General features: G+C 35.6%; 1 protein-coding gene across 1 annotated transcript in view; it reads left to right on the top strand.

Moving 5' to 3' along the window:
* Nucleotides 1-21,927, top strand: part of CR1 (complement C3b/C4b receptor 1 (Knops blood group)) — a 100,903-nt gene that overhangs the window by 21,751 nt on the left and 57,225 nt on the right. The window contains exon 4 of the mRNA XM_067032761.1: nt 8,704-8,789. Coding sequence (XP_066888862.1) covers nt 8,704-8,789 — 86 coding nt within the window. The remainder of the gene's footprint in view (nt 1-8,703; nt 8,790-21,927) is intronic.

Raw genomic sequence — 21,927 nt, 5'->3', positions numbered from 1 at the left:
GCAGTGGTTGAGAGTCCGCCTGCTGATGCAGGAGACACGGGTTCGTGCCCCAGTCTGGGAAGATCCCACGTGCCGCGGAGCAGCTGGGCCCGTGAGCCGTGGCCGCTGAGCCTGCGTGTCCGGAGCCTGTGCTCCGCAACGGGAGAGGCCACAACAGTTAGAGGCCCACGTACCACGAAAAAAAAAAAAAAAAATGAAGATAGCCTTAGGAACCTCTGAGACTACATCAAGCATACTAACATTTTCATTAGAGGGGGCCCAGAAGGAGAAAAGAGAAAGAAAGGGACAGAAAGCCTATTTGAAAAGATAATGGCTGGAAACTTCCCTAACCTGGCAAAGGAAACATATATTAAAATCCAGGAAGCACAGAGAGTCCAAACAAGATGAAGCCAAAGAGACCCACACGAAGACACATTGCAATTAAAATGTCAAAAGTTAAAGATAAAGAGAGAATATTAAAAGGAACAAGAAATAAACAAGTTATGTACAAGGAAGCCCCCATAAGACTATCAACTGATTTTTAGGCAGAAACTTTACAGGCCAGAAGGGACTAGCACAATATTTTCAAAGTGCTGAAAGGAAAAAACTTACAAGAATACTCTACCCAACAAAGTTATCATTCAGAATTGAAGGAGAGATGGAACCTTCCAGACAAGCAAAAGCTAAAAGTACATCACCACTAAACCAACTTTACAAAAAATGTTAAAGGAACTTCTTCGAATGGAAAAGAAAAGGCCATAACTAGAAACAAAAAAAGTTATGAAAGGAAAAATATCTCACTACTAAAGGCAAACACAGAGTTAAGGTAGTGGATCTACCACTTATAAAGCTAGTATGAAGTTTAAAAGACAAAGGTAGTAAAATCCATCTAAATCTAAAATAATTAGTTAAGCAATACACAGAATGAAAGGATGTAAAATATGATGTCAAAAACATAAAATGGGGGAAGGAGTAAAAATGCAGTGCTTTTAGAAGGTGCTCCAACTTAAGCAACCATCAAATTAAAATAGGCTGCTATATACATAGGTTGCTATATGTAAATCTCATGGTAACTACAAACCAAAAACCTATAACACAAAATATAAAGAGAAAAGAATACAGGCATAATGCTAGAGAGAATCATCCAATCACATGGGAAGAGAACAAGAGAAGAAGAAAGGAGCAGAGAAGAACTACAAAAACAACCATAAAACAATTAACAATATGGTACTTACCTATCAGTAATTACTTTAAATGTAAATGAATGAAATACTCTAATCAAAAGATAAAATGTTCTTGGATTGGAAGAATCAATATTGTGAAAATGACTATATTGCCCAAAGCAATGTACAGATTCAATGCAATCCCTATCAAATTACCAATGGCATTTTTCACAGAAATAGAACAAAAAAATTCACAATTTGTTTGGAGTCACAAAAGACCCCAAATAGCCAAAGCAATCTTGAGAAAGAAAAACAGAGCTGGAGGAATCAGGCTTCCTGATTTCAGACTATACTACAAAGCTATAGTAATCAAGACAGTATGGTACTGGCACAAAAACAGAAATATACATCAATGGTACAGGATAGAAAGCCCAGAGATAAACCCACACAGCTATGTTCACCTAATCTATGACAAAGGAGGCAAGAATATACAATGGAGAAAAGACAGTCTCTTCAATAAGTGCTGGGAAAAGAATGAAATTAGAACACTCCCTAACACCATATGCAAAAATAAACTCAAAATGGATTAAAGACCTAAATGTAAGGCCAGAAGCTATAAAACTCTTAGAGGAAAACAAGCAGAACACTCTTCGACATAAATCACAGCAGGATCTTTTTTGACCCACCTCCTAGAGAAATGAAAATAAAAACAAAAATAAACAAATGGGACCTAATGAAGCTTAAAAGCTTTTGTACAGCAAAGGAAACCATGAACAAGATGAAAAGACAACCCTCAGAATAGGAGAAAATATTTGCTAATGAAGCAACTGACAAAGGATTAATCTCCAAAATATACAAGCAGCTCATGCAGCTCAATATCAAAAACACAAACAACCCAATCCAAAAATGGGCAGAAGACCTAAACAGACATTTCTCCAAAGAAGATACACAGATGGCCAAGAGGCACATGAAAAGCTGCTCAACATCACTAATCATTAGAGAAATGCAAGTCAAAACTACAATGAGGTATCATCTCACACCAGTCAGAATGGCCATCATCAAGAAATCTACAAACAATAAATGCAGGAGAGGGTGTGGAGAAAAGGGAACCCTCTTGCACTGTTGGTGGGATGTAAATTGATACAGCCACTATGGAGAACAGTATGGAGGTTACTTAAAAAAACTACAAATAGAGCTACCATATGATCCAGTAATCCTACTAAGGGGCATATACCCTGAGAAAACCATAATTCAAAAAGACACATGCACCCCAATATTCATTGCAAGACTATCTACAATACCAGGGCATGGAAGCAATATAAATGTCCATCAACAGATGAATGGATAAAGAAGATGTGGCACATATATACAATGGAATATTACTCAGCCATAAAAAGGAATGAAATTGGGTCATTTGTAGAGATGTGCATAGACCTAGAGTCTCTCATACAGAGTGAAGTAAGTCAGAAAGAGAAAAACAAATATTGTATATTAACGCATATATGTGGAATCTAGAAAAATGATACGGGTACATATTTGCAGAGCAGGAATAGAGATGTAGACATAGAGAATGGACGTGTTGACGTGTGGGGGGAAGGGGAGTTGGGATGAATTGGGAGATTGGGACTAACATATATACACTACCATGTGTAAAATAGCTAGCTAGTGGGAAACTGCAGTATAGCACAGGGAGCTCAGCTTGGTGCTCTGTGGTGACCTAGATGGGTGAGATGGAGGGGGGTTTGAGGGAGGTCCAAGAGGGAGGGGATATGTGTATACATAAAGCTGATTCACTTTGTTGTACAGCAGAAACCAATGCAACATTGTAAAGCAACTATACCTCAATAAAATAAAAAAGATACAGGGTGGCTGAATGGATTAAGAAAACAAGACCCATACATATGCTGTCTACAAGAGACTCATTTCAAATCTAAAGACACACACAGACTGAAAGTGAAAGGATAGAAAAAGATATTCCTCACAAATGTAAACAAAAAGAAAGCTGGAACAGCAAGACTTATATTAGACAAAATACACTTTAAAACAAAGACTGTAACAGAAGACACAGAAGGATATTATATACTGATAAAGAAGAGGACATAACATCATAACATAAATATATCTATGTACAGTAGTCAAGATATGGAAGCAACCTAAGTGTCATTGATAGGTAAATGGATAAAGAAGATGGAGTATATATACAAAACAATATCACTCAGCCATAAAACGAATGAAATCTTGTCATTTGTGACAACATGAATGGACCTTGAGGGCATTATGTTCAGTGAAATAAGTTAGACAAAGAAAGACAAATATGATTTCACTTATATGTGGAATCTAAAAAACAAAACAAATGAACAAATAAAACAAAACAAAGCAGAAATGGACTCACAGATACAGAGAACAAACTGGTGGTCATCAAAGGGAAGGGGGATAGGGAGTTGGGTGAAACAGGTAAAGGAGATCAAGAGGTATAAACTTCCAGTTATAAAATAAATAAATCACAGGATGTAATGTACAGCACAGAGAATATAGGCAGTAATATTGTAATAACTTTGCATTATGACAGATGGTTACTAGGCTTATTGTGGTGATCAATTCAATATATACATATATATACACATATATATGTATATATATAATATGTCAAATCACCATGTTGTACATCTGAAATTAATACAATATTGTATGCCAACTATAGTTCAATCAAAAAAAGAAAAGGAAAACAACCCCTCTGTTTGCAAATGACATATCTGGTATAGAAAATACTAAGGAATGCACACACACACACACACACACACACACACACACACACACACACACACACACACACATACATACATACATATATTATAGCTAATAAATAGTTCATCAAGATTTCAGGATACAAGTTATCAGATGATTTATTTTTAACATGGGTGTTTCATTGATGTAAAGGAAGATTATTTTTAGAGAGGGATTTAAGAACATAATTATATCTAAAATCACAGAGTATAATAAGAAATCTTAAAATTAAGAAAATTTTAAAGTGCTAGACTTATAGTCAGTGTCTTATTCTTGACCTCAAAAAATGGAGAAAACAAATTCATGTGTATTTTTAATGGATGTTACCCTGGTAGGGTAAAAAATAATTTCCAACTGAACAAAAGTAAACAAATTAATCCATGTAGCAAAACAGAGGGCAGAAAATGTTACACTTTCTTCATATAAATTGGGGGCACAATTGGGGTATTTTTGTTTTTTCCTTTTAGAAATTTATTTTATAAAAATGAGATCATGTTCATTGTAATCAGGATGTAAAGCAAATTTATTGTTTTTCTACATGAAGATTTTCTACCTAGTATATCTATTACTTTGCTTGAATAATCTATGGAATTTAAAAGTACATTCTCTCACTGTAGAGTACAAAGTTGAAAACCTGTCTATTAAAAGGGCTTCAGTTTATATTATTCAAATCTTCAACATCTTTACTTCAAAGCATATTATTAAGTTAAAGTAATTTTAAGTATATTATAATGGTATATTATAAAATACAGAACTCAAAAGAGTAGAATAGGAAGTCCAGAAATAGACCCAAATTTGTAAAAGAGGGTATTGTATGAAGGTATCATGCAGCATTTCAAAGCAGTAAGCAAACTAGTATTTTTTATTTATGTTAAATAATTAGCACATTTTATGCACCACAAAAAATTCATATTGATCAAAGAATTACATGTTATATGTGCACCTAAAGAAAATGAAATAAAAAATAATAAATATGTATCAGATTTAGGAACATTCCAAGTCAGTGGGTTCATTTCAAGCAAAGTCAGAATCCACAGAAAGGTTAATAGAATTGACACATATACAAATACTAAAAACAAATAAAATACAAATGAAGAACCACAAAAATATATAAAAAGCCCTTACAAACAAAATATGAACACCTAAATAGAGAAATGATCAAAAGATACAAAGTGGCAATTAACAAATAAAAAGGTACAAATTGTAAATACATGTGGAAGAGTCTGGCTTTGCTATTAATACAATTAATGCAAATGAAAATATCAATAATATGCTACTTTAACCACTTATTCAATCCAAAAGTATTTATTCAGAGCCCACAAATACTAAGAATAGGTACTATTCTGGAAGCTGGAGATATTGCAATAAACAAAACACACAAAAATCCCTCTGTATAGCTGTTAGTTTTGAAGTTCAGGGTAATGGGCATTAACATAAACTCCTAGTAGCAGTATAAATTGATACAAATTTATACCATTTAACACAATTTAGGCAATACACTTTTGCCAAGAAGTCAAACTTAACAGTCTTCCCTTTTGAAGTCTTTTAGACTTTAAAGGCTTGGAAAGGTTGGAATGGAAAACATCTTAATGTTCAACAACAGGGTATTATTTGAGTAAATAATGGTCCATTCATGTGATGGAATATTATTCTGCCAATAAAAATATTGGGGATTGATTATAATATATTTGCTGGGTTTTGAGGGTTTCCAATAAACAGTACATATATCTTCACCACCAAATTTCTGGACCAGCTGAGGAATCAGACAGACGAAGATCAAATTATATCTTTATTGCTAAAAGAGATTAGTAGAGAATATAACTTTAGGTCAGGGCTAAATGACCTAATTTTTAAAATCCCATAATTAGATGTAATTACCTGTTCTCAGACACAGCTGGACAACTGTAAGCGTCCCGCATCCATCCCATCCCCACTGCCACTCACCACAACCACAGGGGTAGGAGAGGCCCCTTAGCACATGACAGAGAATAAACTAGAATACATCTGCAGGCATGAAGTGTGGGAATGAGGCGCAAGATGCAGAAGTTTGAGATGAATTGCCCTATTTCTTCTCTCAAACTCACCAGTCTGAGAACTCATGATTGGTAGGTAGGGGTAAACAGAGAACCCAGGACTGTCGATCTCAATAAGGCCCCAAAGGGAAATCTGAAAAGCAAATGTAGGTGTCCTACCCAACAATATTGTATATAGTGAAAACAGTTTTAGGATAGACGTTATATTTAAAGAAGGTGAGACCCCAAAGGGCCTGTGCTATGCAAGGCAAGGAGAGGAAGTTGCTTGTTTTTCCAGAGAAGGAGGAGAAAGACAGTGAGGGATGGAATAAAATGCCTAATGGCATTCACTTCCCAGTGCAACACTCCCTAAAACTGCACCCAAATGCAACAACAAATGCTTTAAGCAAGTGGATTTGTGGGAGAAACCCACAAAAATCCTGGGCATGGCTGCTAGATAAAATGTAGTACAGAACCCAGAGCCAGCAGGGAGGGACACAGGAAAGTGGAAGCAGAGAGAAGTATGGGGAAATTAGCCCTAAGACACACAGTAATCATGTGTGTGGAAGAGGACTCTCACACAGCTGTGAAATATAGGTCCTGGCCCAGTTTAACCACACCAACTTGACAACTGACTTCCATGTTACATATATATCTCTTCATGTAAGAAACTGAAATTATTTTCTGTAAGTTCTTGACCCAGAGTATGGTGCACAGACCAGCAAGGTCAGCATCTCCTGGGAGCTTGTTAGAAATGCAGGATTTTCATACCCACTGAATCAGAATCATATTTTCACAAGATCCCCTGGTGATTTCTATGCAAATAAAACTTTGGAGAAGCACTTCTCTAAACCATTAACTATGTTGTAAGATACGGTTTAGGTAATTTTTTTCCATTACTGGAATTTTCTGTATCTTTCACATTTTTTCTACAATGACTGAGTATTAACTTTTGTAATCAGATTTTAAAGAGCTGTGACTGAACTTCCAGTTCCAGATTCACTTTTCCCTGCTTCTCTCTCTACACATAACTAAATACCCTAGAAATTGTTCAACATACAACCATAAAAGGACCACAAAAGGTAGAAAGAAAGTGGACTGGCTAGGGACCCCAGAACTTAATGAATGACCCTGCAGTGAGTTCCCTGGGTTTTCTTTTTATCTCTCAGGATGGGTGCCATAGAAGAAGACTGTAAGCCAGAACAGTCAACAAGCAGAGAGAGAGAGAAGCCTACTCCCCTGTTAAAGGACTGGGGAAGGGAAAGCTCAGCAGGATGTAGTAGGGAGACCCATACTTAGTGATAGTGGTGGCCCAGTCTGCCTAAATTAGCAGCATAAGGAGAAACTGGGAATGGGGGAAGTTTATCCTTCCCATGTCACACACCCACGGGAAGTAGCAGGTCCCAGTCCACCAGCAGCTGTGTCAATAGCGGAACCTGGGTGCGCTGACATATCTCATGCCCCCGCATGTGAGCCTTATTCTGCCTGAAATGGCAGCATCAGCAGAGCCTGGTTGGTGAGACCTAGACTTCAAGATAGCAGCAGGAGGGCTCCTCCACTCACACCAGACATGGGATTGGTAACTTATTTGTCTGGCTTCTTGGAGGCACCTCTGTGCATTTGTTCTCAAGTGGTCTTATGGATGTCTTTCAGAAAATGGTTATTTTATATGATTTGTTATGGAATTTGTTCTAATAAATCATTCTTCTATCATGTGGCAACATGTAAAACAATGCAACAAAACAAAACGTTTCAGAAGAATTGCCGACTAAAGTTAGAACTTGCTTCACCATTTTTATCCCAATCCTCTTGATTAGAAAATCAAAAAGAGCACTTTAAGAAATAATCTTTATGAAGTCAAAAACCAGAGGAGTCTCCATGATTCTCCACTCCTATGGCAAACAGGAAGGAAGAGGTGCACACATAGTGGAAAGACTGCAGCTTTCCTTTACTCCATTTGTTGTCTATTTGTGTGTATGTGTGTTTGCAGTGCAATTTAGAATATTTTCATTTTTGATGGTGTAAAACAATACTGTAAAAACAATACTGAAGGCATTAATAAATACAATATAACCACTGCTTCAATGTAACAGTGATACAGGTTTCTTCAAGAACATCCACAGCTCTTTTCATTTGATCTCCACTTGACCCATTTTGATTTTGAATAAAGTTTGTGCTGCCGTAGTTTCTTATATATTCATAAGGCAGTGTTCTCAGCTATACCAAATAACACTTGATTGTTATTTGACACTATTCATCTTAACCTGTAGTAGTATCAAGTTCGGCCTTACTCTCCACCAATTTTCATGAATGGTTCAGCCCAACATTCCAAGACTATAGAAGATTTCAGTTGAAGTAAAAATAAATGTCATCAGTTTTTCCAAATTGTAGGGCAAACTTTGAACAGCTTGTGGCATACTAATTGAGAATTTCTGCCTTTAACATTTATAATATGAAATAAGTGTTCAACTGTTTTTGTCTTGCTTGGATTTCCTTTGGTTATAGTTTGATGAATCTTATTTATCTTAGATGTATATAAAAAATGTGCCTTAACCTAATAAAGAAGAGAGATCTCATCTAATTTAGAAGGCATGAAGAAAATTTTAAAGTCCAAATAAAGACACAAAAATTGGGAAATCAATAGTACTTTGACAAATGGAAATTGTCCTTCTGAATTCTCCAAGATTGTAATCTCTTGTAAGCAGCAATTTAAGCAGGATTAAGTATTTATTTAGAATATAACATTCATTTTTCTTTGCCTCTAGATACCGACTCATCGGTAAATCCTCTGCTGCATGCATCATCTCTGGCAACTCTGTCACCTGGGATAATGACCCACCTATTTGTGAGAGTGAGTTGAAATATTCTTTTCTATCACCTTTACCAATAAATTCTCACTTTCCCCCTGGGCTTATAAAAATCTTAATTGATTTTTGCATTCTGTCATTCAGATGGATGAAGACAGCTATAATGGTCTCAAAAATACATGTGGGGTCCTGGCAACTGTTTTCTTAAGTTCTTCTTTATCCTAGGTTGTGCCTTTTCTGAACCTTGGGACTTAAATGCATGAAAGTCTTCAAACTTTATTTTTACTTCAATTAATTTGGAATTATGTTGTTTCTGCCATCCCCAGTATAATAACCATCCTGCTTAGAAAATTAGTAAAGATTTTTAAAGTGATACTCTATGAGGTTTGATGAAACTGTGGAGGAATTCACACTTTCATGTGCCAATGGTTCAACACACTCTCTTGAAAGTCATAATGCAATATAAGCCTCAAAAATGGGTTTATATTTTGACCCACTTATTAGAATTTATACTTAGGAAATAAACAGATTGTAAACTTTTTATTGCAGTATACTTTATAATGGCAAACATGTTAAACTAACCTAAATGTACTGCATTCCTAATATGGTTTGGAAATAACCTATTGGAAGCAAAAAGACATGTTAAAAGTGACTACAGAGAATTCCCTACGAAGCATAAAATAGCCATGCAGAATTAGAAGAAATATATCCATACATTGGAAATTTATTCAGCCATAAAAAGATATTATGGAAAAGCACTTAATATTTATAAAGATGATTATTATATATATTTCTGTGAAGAAAATCAGATGACAAAATAGTATGTTTTATACACAATTTATACAAGATTATATAAGATCTCATTATATTAAAAATAATACACCTTGACATATTTCCATATTTTTGTCTGTATCTATAATTCTGCAACCTTTTCTATATCCAACCCTGGCAAATGGCTTCAAGCCTCCTTGGTGAAGGGAGGAAACTTACAGTATACATTTTGGCTGTGCAGCAGTCGCTTCCTCTTCCTCAAGAAGAGCCAGTCTCCTGTTTTATTGAAGCTGCTCTGCATCTCTAAACTGGTTCTCAAGTCTTAACATTGGTTGATAATTAACCACAACTCTCTTTTGTAGTGATTCAAGTCAGACTTATGTTCACTAGACCTAGATCTTCACTGCTAAAACAAATTAACTAAAACTTTAGACCACTCTCCATCTGCTTCAGTTTTAGAGATTCCATGATCAATGAGCTAATGACAAAGATCTTTGCAGGAAAATCATTCTGATTTCTGCTTCAGCTGTCTCTGACAGTTAAGTGCTACCACTTGGCCTCTGTGACCCTGAGGTCCTTTCATCCCCATTGGATTCAGGTAACCCCATTTAATAGCTACCATTCCCACTGTCATTCCTGGCCTATGGAGAATAGCCATCACAGAGTTCTTCAAGGATGCTGAAACTTCTGCATAAACATATTTCTCAAAGCCTTGGGTAAAAGGTCTCACTTTCAACGTATGTGCACCGTGGAGATAATTAGGGAGTAGATGAACAGGTCTTACATAATAAATCCACTCTAGCATTCCTAAGTCCCTAGGCCACAGGATGTTTTCCTCTGCAGTACACTAATAATGTTCTGCTTTTCAACTTCATTCTGTTAGGCCACACTCAAACTAACACATTGAATTCAGAATCTCAATTCTTTTGCTATATTTTATACTTTCTCACAGGTCATAAGTTTTATTTCCCCAAATCTCCCTGGTCCTGTCAGGGCTTGAATCTGGTTAGAGGACTAGAAACAATGCAAGGTGGTAGGGATAGGTCCTGAGGAAAATCAGCAGTCCCTGCAATTTGGGTTGCAAGGTGGTAGGGATAGGTCCTGAGGAAAATCAGCAGTCCCTGCAATTTGGGTTGCCAGACTTAGTAAATAAAAATGCAAGATGCCCAATTAAATTTGAATTCAGACAAGCAACAAATATTTCTGTAGTATAAATATGTCCCATGCAATATTTGGGATATACATAGAAATTTTCTTGTTTTTCTGAAATTCAAATTTAGCTGAGCGTTCTGTATTTTCCATGGCAGTCCCAGCAGGACAGCTACCTCAGGAGAGGCTGTTAGTTTCTTCAGGCAAGAGGAGGATTTTCTCCTCAGACCAGGGAGGAAGGCTCTCCTTCTGGCAAAGGAGGCTTGGCAGAATCTTTTCTTCTTTGCCATCTGTGTATCTTCTTCTTTTTTTTTTTTTTTTGTATTTAGAATTATTTAATTTTCTTTGTGGTTACAATTTTTTTAACATCTTTATTGGAGTAAAATTGCTTTACAATGTTGTGTTAGTTTCTGCTGTATGAAAAAGCAAATCAGCTGTATGCATACATATATCCCCATATCCCCTCCCTCTTGCATCTCCCTCCCATCCTCCCTATGCCACCCCTCTAGCTGGTCACAAAGCACCGAGCTGATCTCCCTGTGCTATGCAGCTGTTTTCCACTAGCTATCCATTTTATATTTGGTAGTGTATATATGTCAGTGCTACTCTCTCACTTCATCCCAGCCTACCCTTCCCACTTACCATGTACACAAGTGCATTCTCTATGTCTCTGTCTTTATTCCTGTCCTGCCCCTAGGTTCTTCAGAACCTTTTTTTTTTTTTTTTAGATTCCATATATATGTGTTAGCATACAGTATTTGTTTTTCTCTTTCTGACTTACTTAACTCTGTATGACAGATTATAGGTCCATCCACCTCACTACAAATAACTCAATTTCATTTCTTTTTATGGCTGAGTAATATTCCATTGTATATATGTGCCACATCTTCTTTATGCGTTCATCTGTTGATGGACACTTAGGTTGTTTCCATGTCCCAGCTATTGTAAATAGAGCTGCAATGAACATTGTGGTACATGACTCTTTTTGAATTATGGTGTTCTCAGGGTATATGCCCAGCAGAGGGATTGCTGGGTCGTATGGTAGTTCTATTTTTAGTTTTTTAAGGAACCTCCGTACTGTTCTCCGTAGTGGCTGTATCAATTTACATCCCACCAACAGTGCAAGAGGGTTCCCTTTTCTCCACACCCTCTCCTGCATTTATTGTTTGTAGATTTCTTGATGATGGCCATTCTGACCAGTGTGAGGTGATACCTCATTGTAGTTTTGATTTGCATTTCTCTAATGATTAGTGATGTTGAGCGTCCTTTCATGTATTTGTTGGCAATCTGTATATCTTTTTTGGAGAAATGTCTGTTTAGGTCTTCTGCCCATTTTTGGATTGAGTTGTTTGTTTTTCTGATATTGAGCTGTATGAGCTGCTAGTAAATTTTGGAGATGAATCCTTTGTCAGTTGCTTCATTTGAAAATATTTTCTCCCATTCTGAAGGTTGTCTTTTCATCTTGTTTAAGCTTTCCTTTGCCGTGCAAAAGCTTTTAAGTTTCATTAGGTCCCATTTGTTTATTTTTCTTTTTATTTCCATTTCTCTAGCAGGTGGGTCAAAAAGGATATTGCTGTGATTTATGTCATAGAGTGTTCTGCCTATGTTTTCAGCTAGGAGTTTTATACTGTCTGGCCTTACATTTAGGTCTTTAAGCCATTTTGAGTTTATTTTTGTGTGTGGTGTTAGGGAGTGTTCTAATTTCATTCTTTCATATGTAGCTCTCCAATTTTCCCAGCACCACTTATTGAAGAGGCTGTCTTTTCTCCATTGTATATTCTTGCCTCCTTTATAAAAAATAAGGTGACCATATGTGTGTGAGTTTATGTCTGGGCTTTCTGTCCTGTTCCATTGATCTATGTTTCTGTTCGTGTGCCAGTACCATACTGTTCTGATTACTGGAGCATTGTAGAATAGTCTAAAATCAGGGAGCTTGATTCCTCCACCTCCATTTTTTTTTTTTTTTCCTCAAGATTGCTTTGGCTATTCAGAGTCTTTTGTGTTTCCATACAAATTGTGTAATCTTTTGTTCTACTTCTGTGAAAAATGCCTGTGGTAGTTTGATAGGGATTACATTGAATCTGTAGATTGCTTTGGATAGTAGAGTCATTTTCACAATGTTGATTCTTCCAGTCCAAGAACATGGTATATCTCTGCATGTCTTTGTATCATCTTTAATTACTTTCATCAGTGTCTTATAGTTTTCTGCATATAGTTCTTTTGTCTCCTTAGGTAGGTTTATTCCTAGGTATTTTATTCTTTTTGTTGCAATGGTAAATGGGAGTGTTTCCTTAATTTCTCTTTCAGATTTTTCATCATTAGTGTATAGGAATGCCAGAGATTTCTGTGCATTAAATTTGTATCCTGCTACTTTACCAAATTCATTGATTAGCTGTAGTAGTTTTCTGGTAGCATCTTTAGGATTCTCTATGTATAGTATCATGTCATCTGCAAACAGTGACCATTTTACTTCTTCTTTTCTGATTTGGATTCCTTTTATTTCTTTTTCTTCTCTCTTGCTGTGGCTAAAACTTCCAAAACTATATTGAATAATAGTGGTGAGAGTGGGCAACATTGTCTTGTTCCTGATCTTAGAGGAAATGGTTTCAGTTTTTCACCATTGAGAACGATGCTGGCTATTGATTTGTCATATAAGGCCTTTATTATGTTGAGGTAAGTTCCCTCTATGCCCACTTTCTGGAGGGTTTTTCTCATAAATGGGTGTTGAATTTTGTCAAAAGCTTTTTCTGCATCTATTGAGATGATCATATGGTTTTTATCCTTCAATTTGTTAATATGGTGTATCACGTTGATTGATTTGTGTATGTTGAAGAATCCTTGCATTCCTGGGATAAACCCCACTTGATCATGGTATATGATCCTTTTAATGTGCTGTTGGATTCTGTTTGCCTGTATGTTGTTGAGAGTTTTTGCATCTATGCTCATCAGTGATATTGGCCTGTAGATTTCTTTCTTTGTGAGATCTTTGTCTAGTTTTCATATCAGGGTGATGGTGGCATTGTAGAATGAGTTTAGGATTGTTTCTCCCTCTGCTATGTTTTGGAAGAGTTTGAGAAGGATAAGTGTTAGCTCTTCTCTAAATGTTTGATGAATTCGCCTGTGAAGGCATCTGGTCTTGTGCTTTTCTTTGTTGGAAGATTTTTAATCACAGTCTCAGTTTCAGTACTTGTGATTGGTCTGCTTATGTTTTCTATTTCTTCCTGGCTCAGTCTCAGAAGGTTGTGCTTTTCTAAGAATTTGTCCATTTCTTCCAGGTTTTCCATTTTATTGGCATAGAGTTACTTGAAGTAATCTCTAAGGATCCTTTTTATTTCTGCAGTGTCAGTTGTTACTTCTCCTTTTTCATTTCTAATTCTATTGATTTGAGTCTTCTCCCTTTTGTTCTTGATGGGTCTGGCTAATGGTTTATTTGTTTATCTTCTCAAAGAACCAGGTTTTAGTTTTATTGATCTCTACTATTGTTCCCTTCATTTCTTTTTCATTTATTTCTGATCTGATCTTAATGATGTCTTTCCTTCTGCTAACTGTGGGGGTTTTTTGTTCTTCTTTCTCTAATTGCTTTAGGTGTAAGGCTAGGTTGTTTATTTGAGATATTTATTGTTTCTTGAGGTAGGATTGTATTGCTATAAACTTCCCTCTTAGAATTGGTTTTGCTGTATCACATAGGTTTTGGGTCGTCATGTTTTCATTGTCATTTGTTTCTAGGTATTTTGATTTCCTCTTTGATTTCTTCAGTCAGCACTGATCCTCTGTGTGGGCATCTCTCCACTTTGCCCTCTACAGCCCTGTTGCTGCACTGTCTTCCGTGGCTCTGAAGCTGTCCCCATGCCCACCTCCCATCTCCACCAGTGAAGCAGCTTCCTACTGTGTGGAAACTTTTCCTTCTTCACAGCTCCCTCCCAGAAGTACAGGTCCTGTCCCTATTGTTTTGTCTGCGTTTTTTCTTTTTCTTTAGCCCTACCCAGGTGCATGAGGATTTTCTTGCCTTTTGGGAAGTCTGAGGTTTTCTGCCAGTGTTCAGTAGGTGTTCTGTAGGGGTGCTTCCACATGTAGATGTTTTTTTGATGTATTTGTGCAGAGGAAGGTGTTCTCCACATCTTAATTCTCTGCCATCTTGGTAGAATTTCCAGGTTCAAGGTATTATGTTTCATTAGAATTTTTCCATATATCTCCATCTCAATTTTCAGAGTCTTTCTTTTTCTAATCAATGCCCAAACTTTAGCGTAAGAGACTCTGAATTGTGAATTCAATTGGCGTTGCAGTTCAGCCACAGGTTTAGGTGGTGTGTTTGTTTTTCAGGAATCTTGGCCCTGTGGCTACAGGATACAAGTGTTTCTTTTAGGGAAGATGTAGAAGCTTCCAGATCCAGACCTTGAGCAGGAATTTAAAGCTCTGTACTCATAATTTTCTTTCTCTTAAGTTCTCTGGTGCACTTACAAGTACGCAACCAACTCTATAATTTGCCTTCCTTAAAATGTTCTAGGACAGCAACCACTTGGTCACCCAAAACTTTGCTTCAATTGATTGTAGATGTCTATGGGTGTTAAATCAGGTGATCTTCTTTCTCTACACTCCATAAACTACTTGTGTGCCCTTTTTCATGGGCAACGTTAATTCCTTTAAATCCAATCGTATCAAAGAACCAATCCCAGACTCTTCTGTTACTCTGGGATAAATTTTGGTCCAAATATGGAAGCAGAACTACTATTGATATTATGAAATAAGAGATTTATTATGGAATTAAACTTTATCCAGTTGCATGAGGAGCTGCTCTAAAAAGATCAGAAAAATCACTAACCAGCTGTCTTGGAGTTAGGGCTTTCAGGAAGCTAAGAATATCTGACTGCTGGGATAGAACTGGAAGAGGGCTGGTGTTAGAAATCTATAAAAGTTTTTTGCTCTTCATGACTACTGCTTCTGTAAGCTCACAATGAAGCATCTGAGACTGGGTTGGAATCACTGTAGGTAAGCAGGACCAGCAGTTAAGGATAGCTGGATGCAGAAATAAGGAGAGCAAGAACAAATGGGAACCTGTCCATTTGTTTGGTGCATTTGTCCCCTTGCCATCTCTAACCAAGGATGACCTTCAGAGTGGAATGGCTGTTGCTTCATTTCTACCTTGCATTTAATGCCAATTTCTCAAACTCTAACCCCAACCTAGAACCATACAGGAAAAGTAAGTCTGGGAAAACTAGCTCCAATTTAGCCTTGATGACATTGTACAAAAACAGTAGATAACTACAAACTTTCTGTCTCCCTCCCTCTTCCTCCTCTTCCTCCTGCTTCTTTATTTTCTTTCTCTATCCCTTCCTTCCTCCTTCTATCCTTCTTTCTGGTTTTTTTTGTTGTAGTTTTTTTGTTTTTTCCATGACACATGATTTCCAGGATCTTAGTTCCCCAACCAGGGATTGAACCTGGGCCCATGGCAGTGAAAGCACTGAGTCCTAACCACTGGACCACCAGGGAACTCTCTCTTCATTCCTCGCTCCCTCCCTCCCTCCCTTCCTCCCTTCCTTCCTTCCTTCCTTCCTTCCTGCCTTCCTGCCTTCCTGCCTTCCTGCCTTCCTGCCTTCCTCTCTTTCTTTCTTCCTTTCTTTCACTAGGTAGACCACCAGTGTAACATTTCACATTGGGGGCTAGATGGCATCCTTGTTTTGTTCCCCATCTCAAAGGGAAAGATTCAATCAAATATTTCACTATTAATCTGGTATGTGTGGTAGGTTTTTTGTAGATACCCATTTTCAGATTAAGGAAGTTCCCTTATGCTCTTCATTGCTAAGAAATTTTGAAAGACAAACTGATTCAAATTCCAATTTTACATTCTTGAAATAAATCAACTTGGTCATAATATTTTTTAATTTTTATTTGTTGTTTGAGATATAATTCACATACCATAAAATTACCCTTTTAAAGTATACAGTTCAATGATTTTTGGTATATTCCTACCTGTGTAACCAGCACCACTCATTTTAGAACACTTTTATTACTCCATTCTTAATATTTTTTAGAGAGATTAGACTGTAATTTTCTTTCTTGTAATGTTTTTATCTGATTTTAGTATCAAATTTATGATAGCCTCATAAAGCCAGCTGGTAGTGTTCCATATATCTGTTTCCCTGTAAGGGTTTAGGTGAGATTGGCATTAATTCTTTTTTAGATATTTGAAAGAATTCATCAATAAAGCCTTGTGGCCTGGAATTTACTTTGTTAGATGGTCTTTTTTTTCCAACAATTTTTTCACACTGTGTAGAGTTTTTATTGAAGTTTAACATATATTAAAGTGCACAATCTTAATCATTCAGTTCATTGAATTTTTACAAAGTGAACGCACCCATGTAGATAGCACTCAGATAAGATATAGAACATTATCAGCACCTCAGACTCCCCATCTTGCCCTTTCTCAGTTATTATCTTCCCAAAGTAACTATTATTCTGTCCTCTATCACCAAAGATTAGCTCTGCCTCTTCTTAAATTTTATATTAAAGGAACAAAAAAATGTGTATTCCTGTGTCCAGCTTCTGCTCAGTGTTATACTTAGGAGACTCATCCATGTTGTTGCATGTAGGATTAATTGGATCTTTTCTATTGGTACATTGTATTTAATTAATTTGTAAATTCAGCTGTTTAAATATCAGCAGTATTTCTTACAGGTACATATACAAATCTATATAAATTTGCAAATCTTTATATATATGCAAATCTATACATATTTATATACATGCAAACCTATATAAATTGTTTATATTTCTATAAGTGGAATTGCTGGGTATAAATATATTCAGTTTTAGTAGATACTGCCAAAAGATTTTATAAAATGGATGTACAAATTTACACTTCCACCAGAAGCATATGAAAGGTCCAGCTGCTCCACATCCTTGGAAACTTGTTATTTATCAATTGTTTAAATATTAGCTATTCTGGTGGCTCACTGTGTTGTTTCTTTTTTTGTTGTTTTGTTTTGTTTTTTTTCACTGTGGTTTTTAATGTGCATTTTCCTAATGATTGATGCTGAGCACCTTTTCATACGCTTATGAATGCCTGTTTAAAACTTTTTCCCAGTGTTTACCTGTTTGTGTATCTCTTTATTGTTCTGTAGAAGTTCTTTACATATTCTCAGATTTTCCAATAAATGTAACACAAAAATTTTCTTCCAGGTTAAAACTTTTTGCTTTCTTAATGATGTCCTTGGTAATAGAAATACATTTTAATAATGTCTAATTCATGAGTCTTTTCCTTTATAGTTACTGCTTTCTCTGTTCTACTTTAAAAAAATCTTTGCCTATCATTTTATTTTTCATGTTTAAGTCTGTGATTCATCTCAAATTTATTTTTTGTATGGTGTGGAGTATGGTCAAAGTATTCATTTTTTGTTTTTTTTCCCTGTTGGATAGACAACTAATCTAATAACATTTATTTTAAAAGACCATTCCTTATACACCACAATGCCCATGATCTGTGAATCTCATTCCAGAGAGGTTCTGTTCCTTTGGTTTATTTACTAAACTGTTTTCACTTCTATAGCATTATATTAAGACTGATATCTGGTGACTCATATCCTCTAACTATTTACTTTCATGATTTACATGGTAACTCTTGGCCCTTTGCATTTCCATATAAAATTTAGAATCAGCTTGTCAGTTTCCACACACACACACACAAAATCCTGCTTGAATTTGTAATGGGTTTCTATTGACTCAGTAGATCAATTTGTGGACCATTAACATATTTACATTTTTGAGTTTTAAATTCATGAACATGATATATCCCTCCATTTTTGAAGTCTTCTTTAATTTCTCTAATATTTTCCAGTTTACATTATAGAAGTCTTGAACATCATTTATTAGATTTATTCCTAGATATCTTTTTCAAAATATTATTTTCTAACTGTTTATTTCTTTTTTTTTTTTTTTTTTTTTTTTTGCGGTATGCGGGCCTCTCACTGTTGTGGCCTCTCCCGTTGCGGAGCACAGGCTCCGGACACGCAGGCCTAGCGGCCATGGCTCACGGGCTTAGTTGCTCCGCGGCATGTGGGATCTTCCCGGACCAGGGCACGAACCCGTGTCTCCTGCATCGGCAGGCGGATTCTCAACCACTGCGCCACCAGGGAAGCCCCTAACTGTTTATTTCTTAAACATACAATCATTTGACCTTGAATCCAGCAATTTTGCTAAATTTTCTTTTAAATTCAATAGTTTATCTGCCTATTCTTTTTGATATGCTGCATAAACCATCATGTCATTTGTGAATAATTATCATATTTTTAAATTGTTTCCTTTCCTATATCTTTTATTTCTTTTATTTTATTTCATTGGCTAGAAACTCCAGTACAGTGTCGAATGGAAGAGATAATATTGGTTTTACATAGTCATTATAAAGCATGATATTTCCTGTAAATTTTTGGCAGATATCCTTTATCAGATTAAGGAAATTCCTTTTGCTATCTAATTTGCTGAAAGTCTTACCATGAATGTGTGTTCTAATTTATCACTCTGCATCTATTGAGATAATCATATCTGTTTCTCCTTTACTTTGTTGATGTTTTGTATTACATTGATTGATCTTTGGAAAGCTAACCAGCTTTGAATTACTAGAATAAATCCATCTTGGTCATGATGTGTTATATATGATTATCTTGTGTGTGGTGTATGTGTTTGTGTGTGTGTGTGATTGCTAATATTTTTTTATTCAAGTATTGTAAGATTGGTTTAATATTTTAAAATTAGTCAATGAAAGTCCTATTTTGACCATTATACCATCCTCTGTAAGTACTGCTGTGTTCAATTTCTTAATATTTTGTTTAGAAAATTTGCATTTATGTTCTCAAGAGATGTTGAACTCTAATTTATTTTTTTCTTTTAATGCTCTTGTCAGTTTTGGGCATCAAGATTATGCTAGTCTTATAAAATGTTTTGGAAAGTATTCATTCTTTTCTATTATCTGGAATTATTTATGTAACATTAATATTATTTTTCTTTATATCTTTACAATAATTCAATAGTAAAGCAATCTGGATGTGAGTTTTTATTGTTAGGTTTTTAATTACTGATTTAATTTCTTCAATAGCTATAAATATTTTTTAAGGTTTTTAATATCTTATTTAATAAGTTTTAGTATGTTGTGCTTTTTAAGGAATGTATTTCATTTACATTAGCTAAGTTATTGGTATAATGTTGTTCATTATATCCTCTTATTATATTTTAACGTGTATGGGGTCTGTAGTGATATCTCTGTTTTAATTCTTGATAATGGTAACATTTTAAAATTTCTTTCTCTTGATTACTTTTACTAGGCGTTTATAAATTTTACTAAGATTTTTTGAAACACGACTTTTTTTTTTTTTTTTTTTTTTTTTTTGCGGTACACGGGCCTCGCACTGTTGTGGCCTCTCCCGTTGCGGAGCACAGGCTCCGGACACGCAGGCTTAGCAGCTATGGCGCATGGGGCCAGCCGCTCTGAGGCATGCGGGATCTTCCCAGACCGGGACACGAACCCATGTCGCCTGCATCGGCAGGCGGACTCTCAACCACTGCGCCACCAGGGAAGCCGTGGAAAACAACTTTTAACTTAATTTTCTGTAGTGTATAACTAGTTTCTATTTTATTGATTTCTGATTTATTATTTCCTTTCTGATACTTACTTTGAGCTTAATTTGTTGTTCTCTGTTCATTAATTCTTGATATGGAAGCTTAGATAATTTTGTTTCAGCTTTTATTTTTTCTAACAGATATATTTAAACCTGTAATTTTTTCTCCAAAAGTGCTGTATTTGCTTCCCACAATCTTCATATTTTCATCATCACTATACAGAAAAATTGTCTAATTTTCCTTTTGATATCTTCTCCTATCCTTAGTTTGTTTTAAAGTGTGTTACTTAATTTTCAAACACTTGGAGATTTTTTAGTTATCATTCTTTTGTTTTAATCCTTTGAAACTTTTTGAAACATGTTTTATAGCCCAGAATATGGACAGTTTTGGTAAAATGTTACATGTGCCCTTGAAAAGAAGGTGTAGTTGTTTTATGTCATTTTCTATAGATGTCTCTTAGGAAAATATGATTTACTGTGTTTTTTCTTCCTCCACTTTTTCTCTCAGTTATTGATGGGAATGTGTAAAATACCTGTGTTACTTTCCTAGGGCTGCCATAACAAATTACCACAACTTTAGTAGCTTTAAACAATACAAATTTATTCTCTCATAGTTCAGAGGTCAGCAGTCCAAAATCAAGGTGTCAGCAAGGCTGGTTCCTTTTCCTGGGAGAAAGAATCTGTCCTGTGCCTCTCTCCTACCCCTGGTGGCTGCTGTAATCCTTGGCATTCCTTGGCTTATAGATGCAGCACTCCAATATCTGCCACCATTGCACATTGCCTTCTCCTCTGTGTGTGTCCCCTTCCCTTCTGTCTCTTACAAACACTCTGGTCTTTAGATTGAAGATCTACTCTGTTAATCCAAGATGATCTCATCTCAAGATCCTTAACTTAATTATATCTTCGAAGACTCTTTTTCCAAATAAGTTCACATTCACAGGTACCATGCGTTAGGACATGGAATATCTTTTTAGGGAATCACCATTTAAACCACTACAATCACCAAATATGACTGGATTTGTCTATCTCTCCTATCAGCTCTAGCGATTTTTCTTTATGTAATTTAAAAGTTATGTTATTACATGCATGAAAATTTTGAATTATTATATTTTCCTGCTTAATTGACTCTTTTATCATAATGAAATGTCCCTCTTTACCTTTCATAATATTTCTTGCCTTAAAATCTATTTTGTATGATATCAATATAGATACACCAGCCTTCTTTTTTTGTTTCCTGTTTTTGTATTACATGTTTCAAATCTTTTACTTTCATTCATTCTTTGTCCTATATTTAAAATTTACCTGGGAATTCCCTGGCAGTCCAGTGGTTAGGACTCTGTGCTTCCACTGCTGAGAGACTGGGTTCAATCCCTGGTCAGGGAACTAAAATTCCACAAGCCGCTCAGCACATCCAAAAAATAAATAAAAATAAAATAAAATAAAATAAAATTGATCTCTTGTAAGCATCATATACTCAGATTTTGTTGTTTTATTCAGTCTGAAAATCTTTGCTTTTAATTAGAATGTTTAGGACATTTCAGATTAATATAGTTACTGATATAGTTAGGTTTAAACTAACTATAGTTATAGGTTATTTAGTTATAGGTTTCTCAAATTTTACAATTAATCAAGTATTTTTATTCTATTTTTTTCTCCT

This window comes from Kogia breviceps, chromosome 1, assembly GCF_026419965.1.
Source record: "Kogia breviceps isolate mKogBre1 chromosome 1, mKogBre1 haplotype 1, whole genome shotgun sequence".
Taxonomy (NCBI): Eukaryota; Metazoa; Chordata; class Mammalia; order Artiodactyla; family Physeteridae; genus Kogia; species Kogia breviceps.
This window is presented reverse-complemented; position numbering and strand designations above follow the sequence as displayed.